The sequence below is a fragment of the Opisthocomus hoazin genome, chromosome 7, assembly GCF_030867145.1.
Source record: "Opisthocomus hoazin isolate bOpiHoa1 chromosome 7, bOpiHoa1.hap1, whole genome shotgun sequence".
Taxonomy (NCBI): domain Eukaryota; kingdom Metazoa; phylum Chordata; class Aves; order Opisthocomiformes; family Opisthocomidae; genus Opisthocomus; species Opisthocomus hoazin.
This window is the reverse complement of record NC_134420.1, coordinates 54613493-54641357: the sequence shown is the minus strand read 5'-3', so window position 1 is coordinate 54641357 and position 27865 is coordinate 54613493. Positions and strand designations below refer to the sequence as shown.

General features: G+C 36.8%; 1 protein-coding gene across 8 annotated transcripts in view; it reads left to right on the top strand.

Annotated features, from left to right (window-relative positions):
- Positions 1–27865, top strand: part of EML5 (EMAP like 5) — a 119587-nt gene that overhangs the window by 60034 nt on the left and 31688 nt on the right. For 4 of the 8 annotated variants that reach the window (XM_075426050.1, XM_075426048.1, XM_075426047.1 and 1 more), the window contains exons 14-28: positions 1210–1396; positions 3259–3364; positions 4634–4727; positions 6669–6769; positions 8495–8697; positions 9798–9909; positions 11200–11327; positions 13151–13292; positions 16263–16415; positions 17268–17399; positions 18402–18490; positions 19282–19458; positions 20391–20592; positions 21708–21834; positions 23454–23468. In XM_075426050.1, the coding sequence (XP_075282165.1) occupies positions 1210–1396; positions 3259–3364; positions 4634–4727; positions 6669–6769; positions 8495–8697; positions 9798–9909; positions 11200–11327; positions 13151–13292; positions 16263–16415; positions 17268–17399; positions 18402–18490; positions 19282–19458; positions 20391–20592; positions 21708–21834; positions 23454–23468 (1968 nt within the window). Of the gene's footprint in view, positions 1–1209; positions 1397–3258; positions 3365–4633; positions 4728–6668; positions 6770–8494; positions 8698–9797; positions 9910–11199; positions 11328–13150; positions 13293–16262; positions 16416–17267; positions 17400–18401; positions 18491–19281; positions 19459–20390; positions 20593–21707; positions 21835–21916; positions 21984–23453; positions 23469–27865 lie in introns of those variants that run through there. The other 4 variants (XR_012764518.1, XM_075426051.1, XM_075426049.1 and 1 more) reach the window with 2 other exon arrangements.

Here is a 27865-nt window from a genome sequence, read left to right as displayed (position 1 = left end):
AGATTTCTGTTAGTTTGCAGTTGCTGGTGGTGAGAGTTCAGTTATTTTATTTGCCAAGAATGACTTGTTGATCATCTTCAGGGCTTTTTTTCAACTAGTTCAATTAGAAGTTGGGTGCAAAAATACCAAGGTCGACGCTTATGGTCCCTAAATAAAGATAATCCATGGCCAGTTCAAACACATTCAAGTGTCATTCTCTTCCTGTAAATTTAACTTTATTAGAAATGTAACCAGATTTTGCCTGCATCTTTGTAAAATAATTAAAAAGTTGTTTTAGTGAAGATATGTAAGAACAGAAGAAAGAACAGAACGAGATTAGTTGGGGAATTAATAGCACAGAAACAGGATGTGTCAGGCGTATGTGGAGTGTAGTTTATATTAGAAGAAAGGAAGGCATGAATTTAAGTTATGCGTTTTTAAATGTTATCTCCATTGACTGCCAAGGATAGCATTATTAAAGACACTAATTTAAAACTTGCTTGTTTGTTTAATGCTTTTTAGGTTTCTGAGCCTCTTAAATTACTTCTGAAAGTTGGACCCTAGCCTTTTTTGAAAAGCCCACCTTGGTTTTTATGGGCTGCTGAATCTTGACCATGCTTGGGAAGAAATGTGTGTGCTGGGGCAGTGCATACAGACCTCAGTTAGGAACTGGCCTGCTCATGCCAGTTGCTGTATCAGTACAGAAAGGATACAGGTTTTCCTTCAAAAAAGGAACTGATCTGAAAGAATGTTTATGTGTTTGTTTTCTGTTAGCAAATTTCCAGAAACTTTCAGTTTTATGATGTTTGTGTCATCCACATTCTTGTGGAAACTTTTGCTGCCTCATTTTTGAGCAGTAACAGAAAGAACATGTCCAAAGTATTAGTTTTGGCTATTTCATTTAATTCCATGTAGCATGCCTGAATTCTTTATGTGGTCTGGAAAAATTACTAGCTATTGCTTCCTCTTCTAAATTTGTTGTGGAGAGTAACTATTAAATAGCAACCACTTTCAAACTAATGCTAGTACTACTGATGTCTGAATAGTAACTGAAATTTGTAAGTTGGTGTTCCTTTGGGAACATATGTTAATAATCTTAAAATACCAAGACAGAAATTGGTAAGTAATCTGAGTTTTCATGTGTGCAGAATGCATCATGCATAATTTTATCACAGAGTTTCAGTATATATGGTTATGACCATGATGAACAAACTTTTTTTCTTTAATTAGTTACAGAGGTTACGACTGTCGAAGCAATTTATTTTACACTCAGACGGGTGAAATTGTATACCATGTTGCAGCAGTGGGAGTGGTGTACAATCGACAGCAGAACACACAGCGCTTTTATCTAGGTCATGATGATGACATTCTTTGCCTTGCTATTCATCCCTTAAAGGACTATGTGGCAACAGGCCAGGTAGGATGCATGTTATTCTGCAATAAGAATCTGAGGTTGTTACTACTGAATTTAGAAAAGCCTGTTTCAGAGGAAGGAAGTCCAGTCTACATTTATTCAGGTGAAGGACTGCATTTCAGTTGCAGATGGAATCATGTTAAAAAACTGCAACATAAGGTTTTTTTTCCAATTCTTTACATTAATTCTGATAAGAGTCTTTAGTTGGCAGGGTTTGTTTTTTTTTCCTTTTTTATGTAAGATTAGATTCATATTTTTTGTTCAGCATTATGTTGCTTCTTCATGGTAACAAGTGGAGGAAATATATGATTAAAATATATTTTTGTAGTATCTTAGTTGTGAAGTTAGCTATGTGGTTATTACATTCATGTGTTAATACATAACATGAAGTTAGCAGTTATTATATTCTGGCATTTCAGTTTCCTGTTTTACATTTTTGGTTATCACCTGTAGCCAGACAATTTACTGTTTGTACATGCAACACAGGTATGTATATTGCTACAGTATTTATAATAGTTCGTTTTATCTTTTGCCAGGCAGTTATTTTAGGTATATTTTTTTCACTCTTGTTTTCTGACAAGCATCTTTTGCTGTAAATGTTTGTACACCAGGACTTGAAAGTTTGATTTGGTATTTCAGGGTTTTTTAGTTATTATTGTTATCATTTGTTGTTGTTGTTATTATTGTTGTTGTATAATAAAATGGAGAACGTGTAAACTGAAATTTTTAATAGAAATAAACTTTTGCTCATAATGCCCTTAATTTGTATAAAAAATGTTTGAGATTAACATAAATTTGCAAGTCAGTTTAGAGATTAAAGCAAGCCCTATATGTGAGAATTGATTCTATTTAATTTTGAAGTAGTAAAGACTATGAATAAAAACGTGCCTGGATTTACTATATTTTTTTAAAATACCTTATGCTATCAGCAGAAGAATACACTCCACTATATACTATTTTATATAGACACATTATATACTGTTGTATACTACATTATGTGCTGAAATTAGATAATGCAATAATCAAATTCCCTATGCAACACTGGTTCAGGTTTTCCGGGTAGTGAACGTTACGGAAAGCTTTTGCAAACATCGCACATTAAGTTTGTGGCAAAACCAGAAACAGAACCTAGTTTTCTTGAGTCCTGCCCCCAGTCATAAACACAGGAGAGTGTTCTTCTGGTTTTGCAGCACTTTTTTGTGTTCTGAAGAGCAAAACCTTTGGAATAGCAAATGATCGTGTAAATACTGACTAATAATGCTTGCACATAGTGGAAAAGAATAAGCTATATTCAATTTCTTAACAACGTTCTAGTTACCTGCATTAATGCCATACTAATGGAGATTACTCCACTGGTATCAATGCATGAGAGTCTGACTTGTAGGCACTTGTAATGGCACCAGAAAGCAACAGAAGTCACCTGTCACCTTGATTTCTCAAACATAGAGTAGCTTACATACTTGCAATAAAAGTAACCTTTTATTTTTAGACAGGGAATGATTGACAGAGAACTGATGGAATAAATATGCCACAATGCAATCAATTAAGGGCTTCCCTGCCCCCAAGAGGACTATAGTTAATTGTGATTAACGTGCCCAAGTTCTTTGGGGGAAGTAAGAGCTAGATGGGGAATGGTGTTTGTAAAGCAGGAGAAGGAATAATGTGCTGCTAGCCATACAGAAGTATTACTAGGAAAATTTTATCACTGTAAATTTTTTCAATAACATTTTGAAGTATTTTTTGGTATTATATCACTGTAAATTTTTTCAAATACTTTTTAAAGTATTTGTGAATGTTATACTTTTAAACAGCTGTGTGGGGTAACTGAGAAATGAAAAAATAGTTACAAATATGTATACTTTCAGGTTGGTCGAGATTCCTCAGTACACATTTGGGATACAGAAACAATAAAACCACTGTCGGTATTAAAGGGCTATCACCAGTATGGTGTTTGTGCTGTTGATTTTTCAGGTAATAAGTATATATTTATTTATTTATATATGATTTTCTTCTTCTGTATGAAAATACAAGCTAATGAGTGCTAATGAGTTCTAATGAGCAATTGGGAATTCTTCTGCACTGACGATTTTGTGTTAAAAATACTCTCCAGTGATCAATGTCAAATGAGAGAGGCTGTCTTAAAGTGATCATTCATTAAAAAGAGCTCCTGTGGAGTCTTGCACATCAGGAAATGCAAGAACAGGTTCTGTGCTGTTTAGTAGCTGAGCTGATCACTTTGGAATTTCTTTTGGTTATGTGAGGCAGGCACGCAGATCTTGAGTGTGGTGTCTCATTACAGCTGTGTAAGCAAATTTTTGAGTGGATTCTTCAGGTGTGCACTTTTCTTTTTAAAATTAAATCCTGCAAGCCACTTGGGTAGTGTACTGATAAATTCAGAAAATCCAGTTATGGAGTTAGTCTGGGCAGAAACCCAGCCTCTCTATGTACCTTATACTAATGTAAGAGACTGTCAGTTAAATCTTTTGAGATTTTTGCACCCCATACATTGAATTCCTGTACCATTGTTCAGTCTCCACTGGCTTCTATTAATTCTTTAATGGTTTGGATTTACTAGATAGGATCTCTAACCTCACAGTGAAGATGTGTGATCACAGAGATGAGTAGTTTGGGGTCTTTGATGCTTCTTACCTTTCTTCATTCTCCTTTTTCAAGATGTGAATCTCATTTCCCAAATTTTGACATGGATGCATAGCAATTTCAAAGATTGGATACATGTCAGAAAGTTGTTCACAAGCGAGCACAAGTAACTTTTCTTGGAGGCTGATGTGGGATATGTGTCAGAGCTTCTCAAGGACTTCCCGCTATTACCAAGTTTAAGGATATTTGATAAGCTTCATGGTATTGCTTCAGTGCTTTCCTGTTTAGAAATTAACAGGGATTTTCAGACTGAACAGAAAATTCTCGCAGTACAAGCCGTGATGACTTTTGTGCAACTATGTCAGGAACTAGCTGAACAAAGGATTTAATATGAACACAGGGGATCTAAATGCAGTTTTAGACAGGGTAATTTAAAGTCCTGAACTCCATCTGACTGACCATTCAAGTTTAAAAGCAAACAGATGACTGATGTGCCTCTGAGCACACAGCATATAATTATTTACCAGTTTGTACATTCTTCTTATAATATTTGTGAAGTTACAATATTCTTTAATATGTTTTCTTATTATTGCAATGTAATGTTATCTGTCTACTCTTTTAATCATAAATTTATTTTTCTAGCGGATGGGAAACGCTTGGCTTCTGTTGGAATAGATGACAATCACACTGTTGTACTCTGGGATTGGAAGAAAGGAGAAAAGCTATCAGCAGTAAGGTAGGAATTTAACTTTGTTTTAAAATTTGTACCTAGATTTACTCTCAAATGACAGTAAGCAAAATATATTCATTAAAGAATAATAATTCACTAATAAATTAGCAATTTCTGTCACTTAAGTGATGCAGATGATAACATTCAGCACAGCCTTAAAACTTTCTCTGGAAGAGAAAACTAAAGCTCTGACAGAATCAACAAGAATTATTTCAGTGACAGCTCAACTGGCGAAGAAAGAAAAGACCAAGTTTATTTACGTTTATTTGATATGTTCTGAAATAATTTATTTAAAACTCACTCCATGGACTTCTGTTGCACCTCCCAGAGCTGGTGATGCACACTCTGCTTTTCAGATCTTTTTCATCAAGAGGGGATGTCTGTCTTGGGATAGTAGTTTGCAATTGTTTTGCTCAGTTATCTTTTCTTCAAGGTTCTTTCCTTTTCCTTTCTGAGTCCTGAGCAGCCTGATCTAACTTGGAAGTTAGCTCTGCTTTGAGCAGGAAGTTGGACTAAATAACCTCCAAAAGTTAAATATTTTGGAAGTTTCTTTGACTCTGCACAGGTGATTTCATATGCATTTATGAAATAAAGTTTAAATCTACAAGATAGAATGTTTTTGAACCTTTGTTGTTTCTATGGATTTATTGCTTTAAACAGAGCAGTAGTCTGAGTGGTTTTTTCCCCACGCTGTCTAGATTCAGTATGTATACTCCAAATATTGTTCTAGGTGGGTTTGAAAGGGATTTATTTTTCTCTGCAGATATAATTTTAAAAGTGTCAACTTTTAGTTCATTATTACTCTTCAATGACATTTACTCTCATTTTCTTTTTAAACACACTTTGAGTTTCTTATCCATTGAGGAATGAAAATGCTGACTAGATGATGCAGATAAACCTCTCTTCCCAGTTATTTGTCAGAAGCCCAGTTAGCTTGGCTTCTCTGAAGATACTGGTTTGGGGCTTTCGTTTGTCTGCCGTTCACGTGGTAGTCTTTTTTTCAGCCTTTTTTTTTTAATCCCCCACTCTCTGAACCCACCAATCTCACTTAATTTTTTTTTTTAATCAAACTTTAATCAGTTTATATTGGATTTAGTTTCTGGAGTGTTTTTCCTTCTACGTGCTCAGAGAATTTGAATAGAATTTTTGAAAGCAGCATCAAGATTACAGTACGAGTTTGGAAAGAAACTGGTTCATGCTTTTTGCTACTAGTTCATTTAGTGGTCTGAAAATGACAGAAGGTAGAAGATCATTGCCACTCTTGAAAAGGGAGCAAAAATCAGGGAGTAGAGGCTCTTCTGCACTTCAAAGAAGAAAAAAAGCTGCTAGTAATCATTGCTTTCCTTGCATAGAGAGCAAACATAGTTGAAGGCTGTTTTTCATCTGTAGGACTGAAGCAAGGCATTAGTTTTATGGAAGCATAGTGAGAAATCTAAAACACAACAGGTTTTAATGTTTTTAGAAACAACTGAAATTTCCATTTAAAATTGATACAGCAGCGTATGTTTTATTCTAACAAGAAAAACAGAAAAATAATTGAAAGGTGGATGAGAACGAAAATTCATTTTCAAAGCAAGAGATTTTAAAGTAAGATCTACAACTTTACACCTTTAAGTTTTATTATGAGCTGTCAGAAGTCTAAATGCCATGTTCCTGAACTTAATGCAAATATATATTCTGTTGCAAGGAAAATGCCACCTAGTGGATTTCTGAAGTAGCATAATTACTCACCTGCTGCGGAAACTGAAGGGTAGTGAAAACAGAACAGGACTCAGTATGTTAGTTCTTTGGCTTTCTTCTTCCTCAGAATAAATTATTGTTAATGATTTGGAAGTAAGCTTTAACAAGATAGGGAAAGTATGCATTAGCAAAAAACCTCAAACCAAAACCTATTTTAAAATATCAAGAGTTATATTTTTATTTAAAATATTTTGCTTTGCATTTCAGGGGAAGCAAAGATAAGATTTTTGTTGTTAAGATTAATCCTTATATGCCTGATAAATTGATTACAGTTGGAATTAAACACATGAAATTCTGGCGTAGAGCAGGTAAGGAAACTTTTCAGAATTACAGCATTTTCTGTTACTTAAAGTATAAATATTGCATCTCTTATAGTATGTTTCATGCATTAAAGGCAAATGTTTTCTCTGTGTATCTCTCTAAGTTAGCTTTGCACTAGTAGAAATAACGTTAATTGGCTTTATAGCAGTAGAGGGAATTCTTTCTAAGATCAATTTGCCATGGAGCTAGAGCTACACAAGTAGTAAGGACCCTAGGTTTCCTACTGTCTGTTTTTATATCTATTAATAATGTAGCACATCTGAAAAAGTTAGAGCTGCTCTAAAATCATAGAACAGTTTTTGGAAGAAGGGCCTTTAGACCAAGTATGTTATAAAGAGACACAAATATAAATAAATTGTCTAAATTTTTGTATGTGAGTTTTTCTAACTTTCAAAGTACTTGAAGAGGATACATGTGCCAGTTGAGCCCTGTTTGTTTAGATATCTCTGTTGAATTTGGCATGAAGACGTGTGTGCTACAGAAGACTAGCTTATCTGCTTATGCACATCAACTCACATGGGTCCCTGATAAAAATGTATTGTGGAGAGAAACATCTGTGGTGAAAAAAATGACACGAATTTCTGTTGGAGCCAGAATTGAGAAAACTAATCAAGATTGCCTGAGAACAAGCTGTTGAAGTTTATATAAATTAATAATTTTAACAGTTATGTTTGCGATCTATAGGAAGAACAAAGTGTGTCAATGTTTACTGAACGCATTACTAGAAATTCTTTAGAAAGAAATCTTAACTATGATAAAAGCTTGGAGATGATGATTTTGAATAAAGACAGGAAATTGTTTAAAATGTTTCTTTTCTCTCTGGCATTGCTCAGTCAGCAGGAATCAAATTTCTCCGTTTTTGCCTATCTGGGCGAAACTGCAATGGCACACTGGTGAGGCCGTCACCATGAAACACACTTAGTGTTAATGTGAGGAGTAGAGTATCGGTGCATCTTAGCAAATGTCAGGTCTCTGATATCTGCACTAGGGTGGGTGCACTTGATGCGAGAAGTGACACCAAAGTGTGTGCTTTGGACTAAAGTTTCATCAGTGCCAAATAATGGGCAGAGAGGTTCAGAGGCCTTGCCTCTCTAAGTGCAAGAACATTACGAAGTGTCAGATCCTGAGGGGCTTCTGTGTTATACCACATGAAGTTTCTCTTAGATTGTGAAAATAGCAGTCTGACTTTCTAACCAAAAGTTACTACGTGTTATACGTGTCAAATGATTGTTAAAGAATTTTAAAATTTCTGTAGCCATAACATTTTCATTATCCAAAGGCCAATATAGCAAACCTCCAAAACAAAATTGGAAATCCTCTTAGTGAAAACATCATGAAAAGGATGTGATGTCAAGATTTTTTTTTTCTTTCAAGCTAATTTCATGAGGAATTTCTATGAACTGTGTGGTAGACGTGAAGTTTTTTGTTTAGATGCAAGTTTACAAATGCATTTTCTCTTTGTATGTCTGTGTGGGTATATGTACATATTCAAATGCAAATTCAAATAGTAAGTTAAAAGTAAGGCTTTTTTTTTTTTTTGAAAGATGTTAAATAGTACAAAAATTTTATTTTGTGAGAACTCTTGCGCTCAGTTTTTTGGGGAGCATGGGTGAACCGAAAGAAAAAAAACTTGTTGCTCTCAGTAAGGTTGTGTAGTTTTTGGAAAATAGTTCCAACTAAACATCTGATGACTTGTTTTTGGTTTGAACCAGGTGGAGGACTAATTGGGAGAAAGGGCTGCATAGGTGCATTGGGAAGAACCGATACAATGATGTGTGCAGTATATGGCTGGACTGAAGAGATGACATTCTCTGGGACTTCCACGGGGGATGTGTGTATTTGGAGAGATGTGTTTCTCATAAAAACTGTCAAAGCACATGATGGTCCTGTGTTCAGCATGCACGCACTGGAAAAAGTAAATAAACTGCTCAGTGTTTTTTGATGTCTGGACAAATAAAAAGTCTATGAAGTTAGTCCCTTCCCAAACTCAGGAATCCATGGCTTTACTTCCATACACAAATGCCTTGTGAGGTCCAGATTCAAAATAGTGTTTTATCCACATCTCTAATTCGTGTTATATAGCATGCAGTTTCTCAAACCCTTGTGGTCCAGTGACATCTTATTCAGTAATTTTCATGACCTCTTATGAAAGAAATAATAGTAAGTTATAATAAGTAAAAGTACTTTTTTATTTAAGCATCCATAAGTTTAATGGAATATGTGAGCTTGTGAGAGAAGAAGGTCATACTTAATATTTTGTGCTGTAATTACCATCTACCAGTGGAAGCATTCGCTCTGTAGATCACTAATTACTTTCTCCTGATTCTCAACTTTTGACTCAGGAAAGCCTTTAAGGATGTGCTTAAATGTGAGTGTGGGTTCCAGTTAGGGTACTTGTATATTTGGAGTTATATATATATGTTTGTGTTTTGCTAGGTTAGACCAAGTTACTCCACCTTCTCATATTTGAGTTTCAGTAAAGTAGCTTTGGACAAAGCACGTCTTATTCATATTGCAAGAACTAAGTTCTCCAAAGGAAAGTATTACTGAATTCGGTATTATGTATACCTGTTGCTTCATTAAATAGCTGTAAATAAATTTTGAAGACAGAATGGCAGAAATATGCATATATTTGAACAATTTAAGCCCTAACTAAATTTTTGTGAGTAGTACGAAGTTTGGCTTGGAGTAATGAGGTGAAATGTCAAAGGGATATTGAGGCTAAATATCAAGAAAAACATTTCAGTATGTCAGTTAAATTATTTTTCTAGTGTGGTAAGAAGCTTACTGGTTAAAACTTTTAAATCCAGCCTGTGTACATGGACTGTACAGAACTGTGCTGCCTTTGTCAGGAGTAGTTTTCAATCATTTTGTTGCTCCTGATCTTTTCATCTCTAACATCTGTAGTTCTGTGCATTACAGTGTTGTATATAATCCATTTTCAGTATTGGCAGAAATCTCTGAAAAATTAAGGAAAGATGATAATTGATTACAACTTTTTTCCCCCCCTGCCAGGGATTTGTCACTGGTGGAAAGGATGGGGTCGTGGCTCTCTGGGATGATACCTTTGAACGTTGTCTCAAAACCTATGCCATCAAAAGGGCTGCTTTGGCCCCTGGGTCTAAAGGTAACACAGACTTTATCGTGTTTTTTATTCTATTTGAAACATTTTTGTTTAGAAAAGTCTTTCTGTTGAATTGCTTTCCTCATTTGGAGGAAATGCACATTTGACATAAAAAATACCAAAAATTATTTTTTTAAACCTTTACTGATTGTAGATAAGTAATTTTTCTTTTGGGAGGGGAATGGTATGTTGTGGTGTCTGTTTGCACATCTGGTGAGTGCAGATCAGAATATTTACCATATTATCTGCCTGAATTGATTGATTTAACCTGGAGTCCCTTACTACCTAAGTGATTTTTTTTTTAAAGTGGCAACCAAAAGGCCTGTTATATTTCTAATCATGAAGTATCTTGTCTGATCTTTCTTGGTTTGAATGAGGAATAGAGTTCAGAACTGTGGTTAGTTTTGCAAGGTATTAGTACCTTTTATGACTTAATCTTCTGTAAATGCATACGTCTTTTTTGAAATTATTTAAGAACATTTTCATTCCTGTTATTCCTGTTTCTTCTATTTATTCTTGTTCTTGGTGCTGATTTACAGTTTTCCCTATTTGACCTGCTGGATAGCTTTTTCTTCCCGCTCCCCCTCAGCAATTACATGTGCTGCGTTCTAATGTGTAGGGTTTGATTTTTCAAAAATCATGAATGGAAACACCCATTAACTAAAACATTCTACTACAGAATATCTCATTCTCATATCTGTTTAATGAAAAGCTAGATTTGAAGGTACCGTAAATGCTATCAATATAGTAGTATAATTGATACTTCACATGCACATTTTTTCAATAGGATTGCCAATGAATCAGATTGATTAAACTTCACAGAATCACAGAATGGTAGGGGTTGGAAGGGAGCTCTGTGGGTCATCTAGTCCAACCCTCCTGCCAAAGCAGGGTCACCTACAGCAGGCTGCAGAGGACCTTGTCCAGGCGGGTCTTGAATATCTCCAGAGAAGGAGACTCCACCACCTCCCTCGGCAGCCTGTTCCAGTGCTCCGTCACCGTCAGAGGGAAGAAGTTCTTCCTCATGTTCAGACGGAACTTCCTGTGCTTCAGTTTGTGCCCATTGCCCCTTGAAAGAGATACTTGGTTGAGAAGGATTAGTGTCAGTTGGGTAATTGATAAATACTCCCAAATGAATCCAACCATAAAAGTTCTTCCATGCAGGAATATGTTTTTACTGGTTTACTACAGAGTATCTTTTTCCACAGTGAAAATGTAGTGTGCTTATGTGTGAGAAGTCCTCCTTACGGCATACTTGAAAATCTTCTGTCTTCTATCATTTTAATGTTTTAGGTCTCCTCTTAGAAGATAATCCTTCTATACGTGCCATATCTTTAGGACATGGTCATATTTTAGTGGGCACAAAGAATGGTGAAATATTGGAGGTGGATAAAAGTGGACCAATAACTCTGCTGGTTCAGGTACATGTTAAATATCTGTCAAGTATTCCATTCCACAAACACTATTTTATTTTTCAAGTATAGATGATTGTGGAATAACAAGCGTTGTAATTATTAGTGAGGTTAGCAAGTTACTACCACTTCCTGGATTTTTAATGCTAGGCTATACCATCATGACTCTTCAATGAGCAAAACGGATCACAGAATTTCAGGTACTAATTTGTTCAAGAAGTTCCTCCTTTCAAACAGACCAAGATCGTACTTCTGTGGGGTTTTTTGGGTTTTTTTTGTTTTTTTGTTTGTTTGTTTTTTGTTTTTTAAAGGGTGTGAAACAGTGGATCCTCCACCAAATTCCTTATTAACTTTTTCTAAGTACTAATTACTCTTATTATTTTTAGAAGTTGTAGTCTTGAGATGTTTTTAGATTTTCTTGGTAATTATGTAAAAACATTTCAGTTTTCTTTGCCATACCAAGCAGACTGCATTTCTTAAGCCTGACAACAAAACAGATTTTTTTATGCTGCATCATCATATGATTTTCTTTCATACTTAAATAAAAATCTGTGGATCTTTAATTCACACTTCTGAGTGGTCAATGCAGTACGTAAAGAACTTGATTTTTTAAAAAATATAACAGAATTTAAGGTAAAGAAAAGATTTAGATTATAGAATCATAGAATAGTGTGGGTTGGAAGGGACCTCTGAAAGTCATCTAGTCCAACCTTGCCCTGCAATGAGCAGGAGTATCTTCAACTCAGTCAGGTTGCTCAGAGCCCCATCCAATCTCACTTTCAATGTTTCCAGGGATGGGGCATCTACCACCTCTCTGAGCAACCCGTGTCAGTGTTTCACCACCCCATTGTAAAACATTTCTTCCTTATATCCAGTCTAAATCTACCCTCTTTTAGTTTAAAGACATCACCCCTTGTCCTGTTGCAACAGGCCCTGCTAAAGAGTTTGTCCCCATCTTTCTTATAAACCCCTTTTAAGTACTGGAAGACTGCAAGTAGAGCTTCCCAGAGCCTTCTTTTCCCTAGGCTGAACAGCCCCAGCTCTCTCAGCCTTTCCTCATAGGAGAGATGTTCCAGCCCCAGATCATTTTTGTGGCCTCCTGTGGACCAGCTGCAGCAGGTCCATGTCTGTGCTGTGCTGAGGGCTCCAGAGCTGGATGCAGTAGGCCCGGTGGGGTCTCACCAGAGCAGAGTAGAGGGGCAGAATCCCCTCCCTTGACCTGCTGGCCATGCTGCTTTTGACGCAGCCAAGGATATGGCTGGTGTTCTGGCCTGCGAGTGCACATTGCTGGCTCATGTCCAGCTTTTCATCCACCAGTACCCACAGGTCCTTCTTGACAGGGCTACTTTCAATCCCCTCATCCCCCAGCCTGTGCTGATACCAGGGGTTGCCCTGACCCAGGTGGAAGAACTCTGCACTTGGCCTTGTTGAACCTCATGAGGTTCACATGGGCCCACTTCTCAAGCTTGTCCAGGTCTTTCTGGATGGCATCCTGTCCCTCAGGCATGTCACCTGCACTACTCAGCTTGGTGTCATCTGCAAACTTGCTGAAGGTGCACTTGATCTCACTGTGTCGTTGACATAGATGTGTGTGAGGATTATTTCTCAGGGAGAAGTTTTGTCTAGTACGAATTACTGTAGTTTGTACTATTACTGTAAGTAGCAGGGTGAGGATTTTTTCCGGTGTTCTGTGTTTCTATTCACATATTTCTTTATTATCCTCTAAAGATATGCATGTTCTCTCTCTTTTTTTTTTTTTTAGCTGCCTTCAATGTATTATTTCATATGTCAGTTTAAAATACAAAGTCATATGATTCATTGTGTTTTTTCAGGGTCACATGGAGGGGGAAGTTTGGGGTCTAGCTGCTCATCCTCATTTACCTATTTGTGCCACTGTAAGTGATGACAAAACCTTAAGAATATGGGATTTATCTCCTAGCCATTGTATGTTAGCTGTTCGCAAATTGAAGAAGGGTAAGATACTTAGTATGAAAAAAATATTTAACTGAATTCAGTTAACATTTACTAACATGATGAATCTGTCAAAGGCAAGACTGAATAAATTCCTTTCTTTGCTCAAATTATTTTATTGATGCTATGCTCCGAAGTTATGTAGCCCTTAAGCTAACGAATCTGTATGAAAAATTTCTATGTAATACTGTTCTTAAGATTATTTGCAATTGTAACATATTTAAGTCAGTGAATTTGCAATAGAAGTTGAGCCAATTACATAAACCTGCCGTGTTGCTTATAGTATTGCAAGCTTTTTTGAACAATGGGACTTCAAATCTAGAAATCTAGAAATTTTTGGAAGAAGTCTTAGAAGTAATGCTGAATTTCTCTGTGAATGTGAGAAGAGTCTGGAATGTCAATGGAAGAGAACAGTTATAAAATACTCATTGTAAACTATATAACTAAATTCTATTTTGGCAGCTGGAAAATCTGTTGTGACATCATGTAAGGAGACTGTTTTTAGCGTTAGACCAGACCGCCCATAACAAGCTTTTTAATTATATATATGCTTTGCTAGACAAAGGAATACAACAGGCTTTATCTGTTTGGCGTTCAGTAAAGCATTTTGATCCAATACTTATAGGAAGCTCAGCTGAAGATGACTTGGATTGATAAACTAAATGTACGAAGAATCATGAGCTGGCATAAGCAGGGCATGCACAAGAAAGTTTCAAGTTGGTGAAGTGTGCTTAAGTCTTAAAGCTGATATTTCTTAATATTTTTAAGAGTAGTTTTGGCATAAAGACTGCAGTGACTTAATTTGCTGATAAGACACATTTTGAGATGCTTTGCTGAACTTAAAAAGCACCTGTGTACTGTACAGAAAGAGCTGGATACTTCTGCAGACTGCAGTAATGAAAATGAGATAATACTTGGTAATTAAAAAAGGCAAGACTCAATGACTGTGAGAAAAATGTCTGTAACTGAGGAGCAGAAGGGTGAGGATGTTCTAGCTGATCAAAGGATGACAACTACATGTGATGGGTATTTTTCCTAGGACATATTGCAGCATTCATGCAATTTAGAAGAGACTAATCGCAATATTATTGGTGTACCTTCTCATCTGTGTTCAGCTGTACAAAACCAAACTGAAAGTTGAATTTGGAGAAAGAGGAGGTACAGGACAATGAATGAGAAGTTTTGTAGTGGAGTCAGCCAAATAAAGGATTACTGTCTACAAGTTAATCAGGAATAAGTAGTAGGGAAAAATATTTACGTTAATGGACAATTGTGGCATGGAAATAAATCTATATAAGCTGACCATAAATACATTTAGATTGGAATTCAAGCTGTTTTTCAAATGAAACTTGACATGTTTATTGAAAGGATTATATGGCATAGAGATCATGACAGCAAATCACAGAATCACAGAATGGTAGGGGTTGGAAGGGACCTCTGTGGGTCATCTAGTCCAACCCTCCTGCCGAATCAGGGTCACCTACAGCAGGCTGCAGAGGACCTTGTCCAGGTGGGTCTTGAGTATCTCCAGAGAAGGAGACTCCACAACCTCCCTGGGCAGCCTGTTCCAGTGCTCCGTCACCCTCAGAGGGAAGAAGTTCTTCCTCATGTTCAGACGGAACTTCCTGTGCTTCAGTTTGTGCCCGTTGCCCCTTGTCCTGTCGCTGGGCACTACTGAAAAGAGCTTGGCCCCATCCTCCTGACACCCACCCTTCAAATATTTGTAAGTATATATTAGGTCCCCTCTCAGCCTTCTCTTCTTCTGGCTGAACAAGCCCAGTCCCTCAGCCTTTCCTCATAGGAGAGATGCTCCAGTCCCCTCATCATCCTTGTAGCCCTCCGCTGGACTCTCTCCAGTAGCTCTTCATCTTTCTTGAAGTGGGGAGTCCAGAACTGGACACAGTACTCCAGATGAGGCCTCACCAGGGCAGTGTAGAGGGGAAGGAGAACCTCCCTCGACCTGCTGGCCACACTCCTCCTAATGCACCCCAGATTGCCATTGGCCTTCTTGGCAGCCAGGGCACACTGCTGGCTCATGGTTAACCTGTCGTCCACCAGGACACCCAGGTCCCTCTCCGCAGAGCTGCTCTCCAGCAGGTCCACCCCAATCCTATACTGATGCATGGGGTTTTTCCTCCCCAGGTGCAGGACCCTGCATTTGCCTTTGTTGAACCTCATCAGGTTCCTCTCTGCCCAGCTTTCCAGCCTGTCCGGGTCATGCTGAATGGCAGCACAGCCTTCTGGTGTGTCTACCACACCTCCCAGTTTGGTGTCATCAGTAAACTTGCTGAGGGTACATTCTAACTCTTCATCCAGGTCATTGATGAAGAAGTTAAACAAGGCTGGGCCCAGTACTGACCCCTGAGGGACACCACTAGTTACCAGCTTCCAACTAGACTCAGCGCCGCTGATGACAACCCTCTGAGTTCTGCCGTTCAGCCAGTTCTCTATCCACTTCACCGACCACTCCTCCAGCCCATACTTCCTGAGCTTCCCCAGGAGGATATTATGGGAGACTGTGTCGAAAGCCTTGCTGAAGTCGAGGTAGACAACATCCATGGCTCTCCCCTCATCAAATGACTGGATTCTGTGAGTCCAGAAGGTCTTTTCCAGCTGTGTTCTACTTACCAGAGCAAATGGTAACAAACAACTGGCACCAGATACTAAGAAGCAGACCAAATTAAAAATATATAGACAGTAGTGATTAATCTGTTTTACTGATGTGGAACATATGTCAATTAATATGCAAATAAATGTAATCTAAGATTCTGGGGTTTTGTGCTTGTTGATTTGCCAGTAGCTTCTGTGTCCTGTCATAGATGTAGAGCCTGGAAATTATTTTGGCAACATCTAATAAGTTTCATTAGACTATATACTATAAGAATAGCTTTCCTTTACTACTAGAGAAATAAATCTAAAAGAGGGATTGTGCACTGTAAATGTACCTGAAAGCCATTTCTGTATTCCTTGTAGGAGGTAGATGTTGCTGCTTTTCTCCTGATGGAAAAGCATTAGCTGTTGGTCTCAATGATGGAAGCTTTTTGATAGTTAATGCAGATACTCTGGAGGATCTAGTCTCTTTCCAGCACAGGAAAGATGTTATTTCAGAGATCCGATTTTCTCCTGGTAAGTGATTTAAAATGAAGATTTTGGTATCAAGGTTGTTCAAGCAAGCTTTATAACTTTTAAAAGATAAAAGTAGTAGTGATTTGTAGTACTCTCTTACATGTAACAAATAAATCAGCAAGACTAATATTAACATTTTGAAAAATAATGGGTGTGAAGTCCTATGTTCCTCACTTAAGGATGGGATTATTGGGATAGGTTTGCTCATAGTAACCTCGTGAATGCAACAGTCAATTTTAAATCATGAACATCCAGCAGCCTCCATAGGTCCCTGGTGTTCCACTTATCAGCTGCATAAGTTTGGCTCTTCACTGAGGTTACTGTTAGCTAATGAGAATGCTTGAAACTGATGTGTCAAAAAGTTCCGGTGCCTTCATTTTTCTTCTTTTTCCCCCTGCAGTGCTTAGCACTCCCGGTGAGGCCAGTTTCTTTCAATCAGTGCAGCTCGTATTTAGGAACTCAAATGTATGGCCTAAACGAATAATACTGCTTTGGAGAAAATACTCTTCTGTAGGAGAAATTTGATGCAATACTGATTACTGATACCAGTTCTCATGCAACATTACTTTCTGGTTACCTAAACCTTACCGCTCTCCGAGTGCAATAAATGTTTAAAATTTCATCAGATAGTTTTTATTGTTTGAAGATGTAATGATGTAATGGTTGTATATTTCATACTGATTTTGATTGTGTGATATGAACGTTAGTCTGTTGGGGACTATGTATAAATAATCAAGCTCATTTCAAAGAAAGATGAATTGCATATAGCCCAAATCCAGAACATACTTGCATTCAATATACAGAGCACTGCAATTTTTGAAAATGTCTTGTGTTTTTACTGATGCGTTTTAGGGGCTGGAAAGTACTTAGCTGTGGCATCCTGTGACAACTTTGTAGATATTTATAATGTAATGAGCAGTAAAAGAGTAGGAATCTGCAAGGGAGCCTCCAGCTATATCACACACATGGACTGGGACGTAAGAGGTAAGTAGCATTCATTCTAAAAATCTGCTGGGAGATTGATTACATTATAGCCTAAGTACGGTACATCTACAGTGTGAATTGATGGTATCACTGACAGATTTGTTTCTTCAGTTTATGAATATGCTCACAGCATCTGAATAAATATAAAAATGTGACTTTTACTACTAGTTATATATTTAGAAGTTGTGCAATTTGAAGTGAAATATATTGTCTCTATAGATTGGTTTGTTTGGTTTTTTTTTTACATCTTCTGTATTTGTTGCTTGACTTCTACTTCTTGAATAATGTACTGCATAATTCAGTTGCATCTGTAGCTCGGGAACGTGTACCCTTGTTGTCAAAAATAGCAGAAAGACTGGATTTCCTGTCGTCCTGGATCTGAACACGCCATTAATTTAAACACTAACTTCAGTCCTGTTTCATACAGAAACAAGGCAGTGCAGTTGTGCAATGTGTTAGTTCCTGCTCTTATTCCTCTACATAATCATTTTTGAAACAGTTGAATGTGAAAGAGTGTTATAAGTTAGCTTCCTCTGAGAATTTTGAAAGCCGGAAGAGGACAGTAACATTAATGAGGATTTCCCTTAGAAAAGAAGCAGTGTAAAGGCAAGCAGAAGTCAGCTGCCTGGAAGCAGCCGTTGGCCAGGCAGCATATGTGCTTCTCAGTCTCAAGAGCACATGCATACTGGCCAGCCAGTTGTCACAAACAAGCTCTGAATTAGACCTGGTACATTTTGTCTACCATTTGATGGGACAGCCATAAACCGGAGAGAAAAGTGATTATTACAATTTTCAAAGAGAGGAGGAAATCCTGTGAATTTAAGGAGGAGTCAAAGGATTCAGATCTTCAGAAACCCATACTTCCAGATCCACTGTTTATGTATGCAGCTTTTTCCAGTGGAAACAATAATTTGTGTAATTTCAAAAGAACTTTTTTTTTTCCTTTGGTAAAATGGAATCTTCTATTTAGTGTTAATATGCAACATGTAATATATTTTATAGGGAAGCTCTTGCAAGTCAACACTGGTGCTAAAGAACAGTTGTTTTTTGAAGCTCCTCGTGGGAAAAAACAGACAATTCCTAGTTTGGAGGTGAGGAAATAGACTGCGTTCTTAACTTGTTTGCAAATTAGGGTTATGATGCAACTGTCTATACCACATTAGAGGGAATGATTGTAATTTTAACTAGTCTGTTGAAAAAGTTTCTGTTCAGGCATTTGTTGTCCTTTATTCTTTTTGGCACCCTGTGCAGTTAGATAATGTAATCAGAATGATAAAATTTGTAGGGGATATCACATTTGTATCTTCTGTTAAGAAATGGACATTTGGCTGACATGCGCTTGTGAAAATCTCACTGGACTTCTGTATGTCTCTTCTGGTACCTAAACACCTTTGAAAACCTATTGCAGATTACTTGGCCCTAACCTTGCTGTGGAAGACCTCCTGTATCTTTACATAACAATGCAACATAGTATACATAATATACATAGGCAAGTGTAGTGTATTGTAGCTGTAATACTGATTTGTTTTCTCAGACATAGTGTGTTGCCACAGGGCAGAGAGTGAAAATGGATAATTTTCAAATAATATCTTCTGTGACATTAAAAGACAGTGTTGAAAAATGTAACTTGTTTTCTCTAGCCTGGAAGGGCAGGTAAGGTCAAAATTTTTTAACTACTTCTAGAGGTTTTGGAACTGGAAGTTAATAGAGGTAAAATTAAGGGTCTCAGATGAAATCCTGAATAGTCAGAAAATAAGTGGTTAATATACTACCTTTTAGATGTGACATATCTTTCAGTGCAAGGACTTTTTCTTGAAATCACGTATGGAAGAAAACTGCCTGAGAAGAAGCACACTCTGTCTCAAACAGGTTGTTTTTGTAGGTAGAAAAGATTGGCTGGGCATCATGGACAAGTGTTTTGGGCTCTTGCTGTGAAGGAATCTGGCCAATAATTGGTGAAGTCACAGATGTAACCGCTTCATGCCTCACTAGTGATAGTAAAGTATTAGCCACGGGAGATGATTTCGGATTTGTGAAACTGTTTCGATACCCTGCTAAAGTAAGTAATTTTCAGGTGTTCATGGGGAAGATTGGTTAATACAACTGCCTTTTCAAAACTGTAAAAATTCATCACTTGGAACAAAAGATGCTTTTATACTTTCATCCTTATGATCAAAGAAGATGTTCAATATTACACTGGATTTTACAATACATTAAACTTTCAGTTAGTAAGAAAGACCATTCCAGGTCAGACTAAAGAGCCAGCTCATGTAGTTTCCTATCACTGACAGGGGCAAATGCGTAAGAAAAACTGTAAGAATAGGAATGGGACAGGCACCGCCTAATATCATCTTGGGCATGAATATTGCCAGGGTGTTTTTTATCAGTGTCGTTTCTAACCATTCAAACTCTTTTTCTGGAAGACAATGAACATTTCCTCACCTTCATTTCACTCATGATTTTATAGAACTTCACTCTGCCCAACATCAGTCATTTTTCTCTAAGATGAAGAGCTTTAATATTATCTAATAGTGTGTTATAGAAAAGCCATTCCAGAAGCTTATTATATTTTTACTGCCCTGCTGGATCCTTTCTAGTTTTCCTGTATATTTATCAGTAAATATGTCTTCAGTTTTGACTATTTTGGCATGCTAGGGATGGTAACAATGCACAAGTATTGACTCAAAATATTCTGTGGGCATTTTATTCTTAATCTGTTAGATTATTTTCTCCCTTAGGAAAAATGATCCAGTGTTTATTGCTGGAATCTGTTTATAAATAAATTCTTGTGTGCTTGGTATGGTAATATTGTTCACATTTCATGAAGTTGCTATAGGAGCAAACTTGGCAATCACATGATACATGCAGATGCAAAACAGCTGAAGCATAGACTGAAAGAAGTCGAGAACATGTTGTGCACTGGCGACTCATTTCACTTCTGTCTAGCAGCCTGATTAAATTTGATCTGTGCCTGTTCTTCTCCCCTCATAGGGAAAGTTTGGAAAATTTAAGAGGTATGTTGCTCACAGTACCCATGTGACAAATGTCCGTTGGACTTATGATGACAGTTTGTTGGTCACAGTTGGAGGAGCAGACACCTCTTTAATGCTGTGGACTTACGAGATGGAAGGACATCGGGATAGCAGGCAGTGTGACAGTGAAGAGTCTGATCTAGATTCTGAAGAAGATGGAGGTCAGTAATAATTTATAAAACTAGCTCAATTATGCTATCTCAAGAAGACTTTATTAATGCAAAATTGCTAATTTAGAAATAATTAAGTTTTATATGTGATTATTTTAATCTTTAATGAAGACACTTCAAAAACATTAAGTAAAATTTCTTTTTGCGGAAGGGACTGATGAAGAAAATGATAACAAAGTGTTTGATGTACTTTTTTGAGTCAGAATATATAAAAAGACTCTTGACATCTTTTAAATGAAAATATTAAGTGCCAATTATAGGCAATTTACAAAAATCTATATAGAAAAATACATTCATCGCAGTTTAGATTTGGGCACTAATTCTAATGGAATTATGTTGATATCTGTATAATGCGAGATCATAGTTATCTTAATGTTATAGCATCTGTTTCCATAACATGAAAGCATAGTAGACTGAGGTAGGCTGATGTTCATATATGGAACAATCTATTGCAAGATCATAGTATCAATAGTTATAAGGTGATAATTACATTTTGTAAAATTAACTTCTGTTTTTTTTGCCATAGTTAATGTTTTCCTTTTAATGTTGTGATTCCAAGGGTTCGTGAGCTCCCAAACTTGTTCTCTATGCTCCCAAGTGCAATTTTTCCTCCTTGTCCTCCTTTTGCCATGTTTGCTATAGTAAACATCATCTTGATGTGCCTGACTGTCCCTAAGCATTGTGTAGGAACCCTGTGCAGACATATGGATTCATCCTAATGGATGGATCAAAATTGAGAACAACCTGGTGCTTAATCTTCCAAAACGTAACAGCACGTGTCATGTAGTGAGGTCCTTTGCTAATGACCCTGAATTAAGGCCAACCAAGCAGAAATGGGGTTGAATGTTTGAATGTCCCCTGAATCTTTGGTAATCACTTTTTTCCACAAAGTTACTGTATAGAATTTTTTTCTTGGAATGTCTTTTATTAACAATTTTAATGATTCCCAGCTACTTTCTTTCTGGTGTCTATTTATGTTACTAATAATACATGATATAGTTGTTCTTGTAGTCCAGTACATTGTAGAAACCTGGACAAATTAGGATTTTTTTTTTTTTTTCTGGTATCTTATTTTGTTTTGATACTGTTCACTCTGATTTTCTTAGGTTATGACAGTGATGTGACAAGGGAAAATGAAATTAATTACACCATCAAGGCCTTATCAACAAACATTAGACCAATGTTTGGAATTAAGCCTCATCTGCAACAAAAGGAGCCAACCTTAGATGAAAGGTAATTGCTAAACTACATTTCTAGCCAAGAAAGCAATCTGAAAAGATGATTAAAAGTAAAACATAATTATATTGGAATATAGGTACAACTTAAAAGGTTATGTATAAAAAGAGTGGAAATATTTCTTGGAGAAAAAAAAAGAACGGAAGAAAAGTCTTGCCAAAGGACTAGGCTATGTCTCTTTTTCAGAGAGCACAAAAGACTACGAGTCATGTATGTATATGATTATATTTGGTGAGTTTCTTGGGATAATTGAGATATTTGCTGGTGTTTGATAATGTGTTCTTTTTGAAACTTAAATGCCGAGTGGTATCCAGTATAGGCCATTATAAGCGTGATCGTGTACAATTGTTTTATTGAAAGACAGCTCTCAATTTTTTAAATTTTTTTTTCCAACAAACGAATCTGACTAATTCAGCTGTAGTCGCTCCTTGCATTGTTTCTGTCTCCAGATAACTTCTACCTTTCTTATTCTGTCCTTTCTAACTTTCTTATTCTACTTTCTACCTTTCTTATTCTGTCCACAGTGGTTCTGCGGTTTCTGTTAATGAGTCTTGGAAAATGAAGTTGTTTGCTTTGCAGCTCTAGTTGGATTGCTTGGTTCACTATTGTATGCTTTAGAAGAGAAGGGGGTGGGGAGCAGAGTAAAATAAGACCAGCAGGTAAAGTAGACGTGAAATAAGAAAAAATTTCTAACCACTAGAACATACTCTGGTATAGAATCTGCAACTGAGCACAGGACCCTGAAAGTTGTTGTTTGTTGTCAGCAAGATAGATGTGGACAGTGTAGTTCAGGGAAAAAGAAAGAGGGATTCCTAACATGGTACAGTGGCAATTGAGGAACACTAGTATTAAAGAGAGGAAAGTGAGGAAAACGCAGCACAGTATAATTAGGTGTAAGGATACAGAGAAAGAGCAGATGGGAAGTTTCCTGCAGGAATGTGAGGAGTTCAGTTACGATGTACTTGCCTTTCTGCAGTGAAGCTCACAGATCTGCCATGCCCTGGTTGAGATATGCAACCTGAAATTTGTGGGAGGTTTGGTGTCATCTTTTGTTTTGAGTTGTGTTGCTGAGGGAGAGAGTGAATGCCTTCATATAAAGCTGTGGCTCCCTGTCTTGCATTTAAGATGAGAAATGGTCTTTCTGTTTATTAATTAGATGTATTCAATGTGGAAATCAAAAAGAAATAATATGCATGGTATCAACATTGTGGATTTATATTTACTCTCATTAATGAAAGCTGTGATTAAAGGTTTTATCTTTTTTTTATATGAAATTGTAAACATCTTGTATTTCAATAATTATGAGCTTTTCAGTTTCAAATAAAATACTAAAGAAAATTAGTTCTGTAGTAAGGTAACTAGGTTCTGATTGAGAATGCATAAAAGTTCATGAAAGAGTCCATTGCCTGCATTGTTGAAAAGTTTGACGCCCTAAAACTTCAAAGAAAAGTTTCTTGTGAAGACTAAAACCAAAATATGGTTACTGTATGCATTTTAACATCTGCTCTAGCGAAGTTAATATTGTGCAAGATTGTTAAATGCTTTAGTAAGTCTACTTTCATAGATACTGATTTTTGTTTTGTTCTTATTTCCCTTTCCTTTTGCGTCCTATGAAGGCAGGGGGTAGTGAGGTAAGTTCATTTACACAAAGTCCAGGATCACACACGTTTTTAAACTGCTTGGGAAAGTAGTTATACTTTGAAATAGAAGTGAAGGCTTAAACTCTTTACTATTAAATAGTAGCTTGTTAATGGGTAGAAGAGGGAGAAGGGACAAAGAATAAGCCCAGTTCTCAGTCTGAGTAGACATGAGTGGGAATCTGAGCTGCTAGGTCCACAGAGCATTCATATGACATGCAGAGTCACTAGGTTTGGTGCCTGCATTATGTAAGGAGTTTTTGCACATATTCTATTTAGAATATCTGCATACTCAAAAACATGCTCTGACACGTGTAGCATAACAAATCCTTAGGCTGTAGGCCACCCTTCAGACTTGTAGACTGAGCTGCCAGGACACTTGGATACACTGGTTAAAAAAGGAAAAACCCACTTGTACCTGCCTGGACCCTGTTTCCACAATGAAATCACATCACTGTGGTGGCAGATGATAGAATTGTGTTAATCTCTGTGTATCCTTCTGCAGACAACTTGGCATAATCACCACAGCCACTGTCTGTGTCTAAATTTTGGATCATAATGCTAGCAACCTTGATCAAATTAATTCTGGTTTTAGGCTTTTAAAAAAATGTGTGTCTGCAAAGTCAGTGTTTCTGTGTGAGTTATACAGAGTGTGTATACCTTATACAGCCTTTTCTTCTGTGTTTCTTCTTTTACGGGGTATTTGGGTATACTGCTCAGAGTGTGGGTAATACATCTGTGGCATTCCATGTTATGGGTAAGCTTGTTATATTGACTGCCAAGGATATGTTTCTTGTAGTAACTCTGTATTGGAATCCTTGTATTTGCAGGATCACAGTAGTCATCTAGTATACACTAGTGTAGTATGTGCTTCTGAGGATGCCTTTCAAGTCATTTTGACTTCATGCATAAAGGAGATTCCTTACCAGAAAGTATCTGAACCTCTTTTACTATTGAATGTAGGAAGAGTTTAATTCTCTGAGATGGAGATAAATACTACGAACTCTAAGGCTATGTATAAAGACTTTAAAGACCATAGCAAAAACAAAGTTACTACTTCATAAGTGGAATTCATAAAACCTAGTTGAGGAATATGATTTTTAGTATCCAGAGTATTAAATGAGATATACAATAGGAGAATGCTAAAGGAAGAAGCATACCTGAAATCTCATCTGTTTCCTACTTCTGTCTCACAAAAGCACATCCGTGAGTCCAGAAGTTGTAGCCAGAGACTGTGGCCTGGATTTAGAGTCAGAAATTACTCAATTGGGTATCAAAAATTGATTCACTAAAATTATTTTAGTTCTAATGTTAGAAATACTAACTTTATCTCACCTTTTATGTTGTAAGTGGTAGGATGACATAGGGAATCAGAGTTTTAGGCCATTTAGTCTATCAAAAATTCAAATACACATCACCAGATGAGTCAAAACACAGTGTCATTCCTTTTTCCTGAAGCTCTGCTGAAAGGAATGAAGGAGTCCCTAGGGTCAGAAAGGGAGAAAAAGCAAAAGAGGCTGCAAAACACTACAGTCTGGTGGATAGGTAACTTCTCTGTGAAGTATGGAACATGGGATTCTGCTTTTGGTGTAGCGTAATAATTTTCTTCCCATTGATTTCTAATTGAAAATGTAAATGCAATTCCCAGAACATGAATCTAAACAAAGGATTGTTTTTGCTCCCCAACAGAGGTGGTGTCCTGTTTTCAGTTTTCTGGTTTCGATCATAAATTACTTTTTTCCCTTGCAATAGCAGAAGTCAAAAAAAAAAGTTTTGTTTTCCCCTTTGCAACAGTACAGTTTTGCTAGGAGCAGTGGGCATCATCATCTTTAATCGTTTTTATGGCTAACACATTAAATTGAGATGTGAGTTAAATCAACTCATATGTCTAGGCAGCACTGCCTTTATTTTTTCCTTCAGGACAAAGACGATTTTCCCCACTTTTTCTGGGACTTTTTTTTGGTAGCAATCTTATCTAAGCAGTTCAGTATTTGAAAGAAAATAAGAGAGAGACAGGTATTTTTTGAAAACGTGAGATGCTAGTGTTGTAAAAGTTGATATGCTGAATAGAAATATGTTGAAGCCTTAGATTTCAGGCATGTTTTTTGAAAAACTTACAGATGCTAGAACTCAAGATTCCATTCAGTTCCAATTGATTGAAGGTCTGCTTGCCGTGTAGTTTAAAGCCACCTATACTAATGATATGCCATTCTCTAGGAGTAAAATCACCATAATGTGTCGTTGACATTGGGATACTTCCTTTAACTTCTATTGAAAACACAAAATGGCAGTGGCTGTGAGGAAGTATTTATGTCTATAATTTGAATTTTTTATAATTTCTGAATAATAATGTTAAAAGATAATATCTTTATGTGAAAAGATGTCTACTGTGTGTCTAATGTGGTTGTGTAATAGCTTTATGGATATTGAGCACCACAAAATAAATTGGAAAACTGTTTCTATCCATTACTATTTTTCTTTCCTAGTATGTTTTTGTGCTAGGTAAATCGCTCAGAAGAAAAATCCATCATGGATGGTTAATTTTGAAAACACTTCTGGCTCAGCTGCTCTCTGAATTGCAATTCACTGGAGCTTGGGAGAAGAATCTGGAGAATATAACTCCATTCTTACTCTGTTCTTATATTCCCTGAAATGTTCTCTGTTTGCCACTGTCAAAGGGACAATGCTGTGATTAATGTGACTTAGATAAGAATGGCTGTACCAGGAGATCTTAAAACTAAACAACCAGGAATCCTGGTTTAATTTTTCACCATAAATTTACCATACTAAAGATTTGCAAGCAACTACAACCTCTGAAAGAGTTTGTCTCTCAGAGGCATCACTGTCCTGTTTTCTTAATACATACAATTACTCAGTCCACATGCGGAGATCTCTTGTATGGGAAGAGTCCAGTGGTTCATGTCCTTTGAAATTTCTTTAGATGCTCTGCATCCACTCCCAGCTGCAAGTCAAAACCAGGCATTGTGGCAGAATTGATTCTGATGCTTTGTTTGTTTGTTTTGAGGACTTTCACGTGTAGAAGGACATATGTAGAAATACATAATCTACTTCAGATCCTTGGGTATTTATAGTCGGAAGGGAACTACAAACTATTTACAAACTAGTCCTTTACTGATTCAGAGGTGAAGAATTACTTTTTTACCTGATACGGACAATAAATAAGCCTAAATTGTACTTCCAAGGGGGTGAGAGAGAAAGGAAGCTGCTGAAATGAGGCTTCCTTTATCTGAACCTCACAATTATCACTTGCAATTGCCACTAAAAGAGATATTTAGAGATTTTATATAAACATCTTCCATATGTTTTGGATAAATGAACAGAATGCAATTAGATTTTTCTGCTTACCAGTCTAGTGACTTGTGATATTAATGTAAATAGCACAAATTCCAAAGTTCTTTTTGTAAAAACTCAGCTTTGTCCTGTCCTTTCACTCTGTCTACTTGTGTGATTTGGGAGAGGGGAGAAGCTAGGAATCAAAATGAAAAATTGTAGCAAGGGACTTTCTATTAGCAGTTTCTTCCCTTACTCTGTTCACTCTGTTTGCAGAATAAATTAGATTACAGGAAAGTTTAAAGTTAACTTTTTTAACAGTTTTAGAAAGAAAGCAGGGCTCTTTGAAGCTAATCTTTCTGTGAATCTATTTCTGCACATTGGAACGTACGTTAGTGCAGGGAATTAACCTTGAGACTGAAATCCCTGAAATTTCTGAGATTTCATTCTTCACAAGCAAGAATTTCATTACCATTGGTTACTTGTATACTGTGTCTCTGAGCACTAGCAATAGACTAGAACAATGTTATGGAAAGGAATAGTCTCCCTTTACCAGTTTGAGGTAATTTAGCTCAGCTTGCAGAGGAAAAAATGAAACTCATGTCTTTGAGGAAATCAAAAGGCCAGTTACCAAAATATCAAGATTTACCAAATAATCTCCAGTTCTGAATGCAAGGAAAGTACCTGCTCATTTTGCAACTAAAATAATCAGATGCGACCAGGAAAGGAATGTTCTAAAGGAATGATTCCATGGCCTAGTGGTGAGATTTGGAAGATTTGTGTTTGGGTTATGACCCGTGTAGAATGACTTTATCAACAGAACCTGAGAAGTTATGTGAGCAATGTGCATTTATCGAAGACCTCAAGAAAAGGAGAAGTGAAACACAGGCATGTTGCTAGATAGGTTGAATACAGCTCCAAACAAGTCTTGCATATTTCAGTGATGAAGGCAGCACAAAAGCCTTTTATGAAATCTGCCTTGTACCAATTAGGTATCTGATCATATCACTGTATATGTAAATATCTGCCAGCTAATAATTAGATTTGTCAGGTGGTCCACTTGGAAAATCTTGTTCCGTATTTAAATCATGAGATTGAAA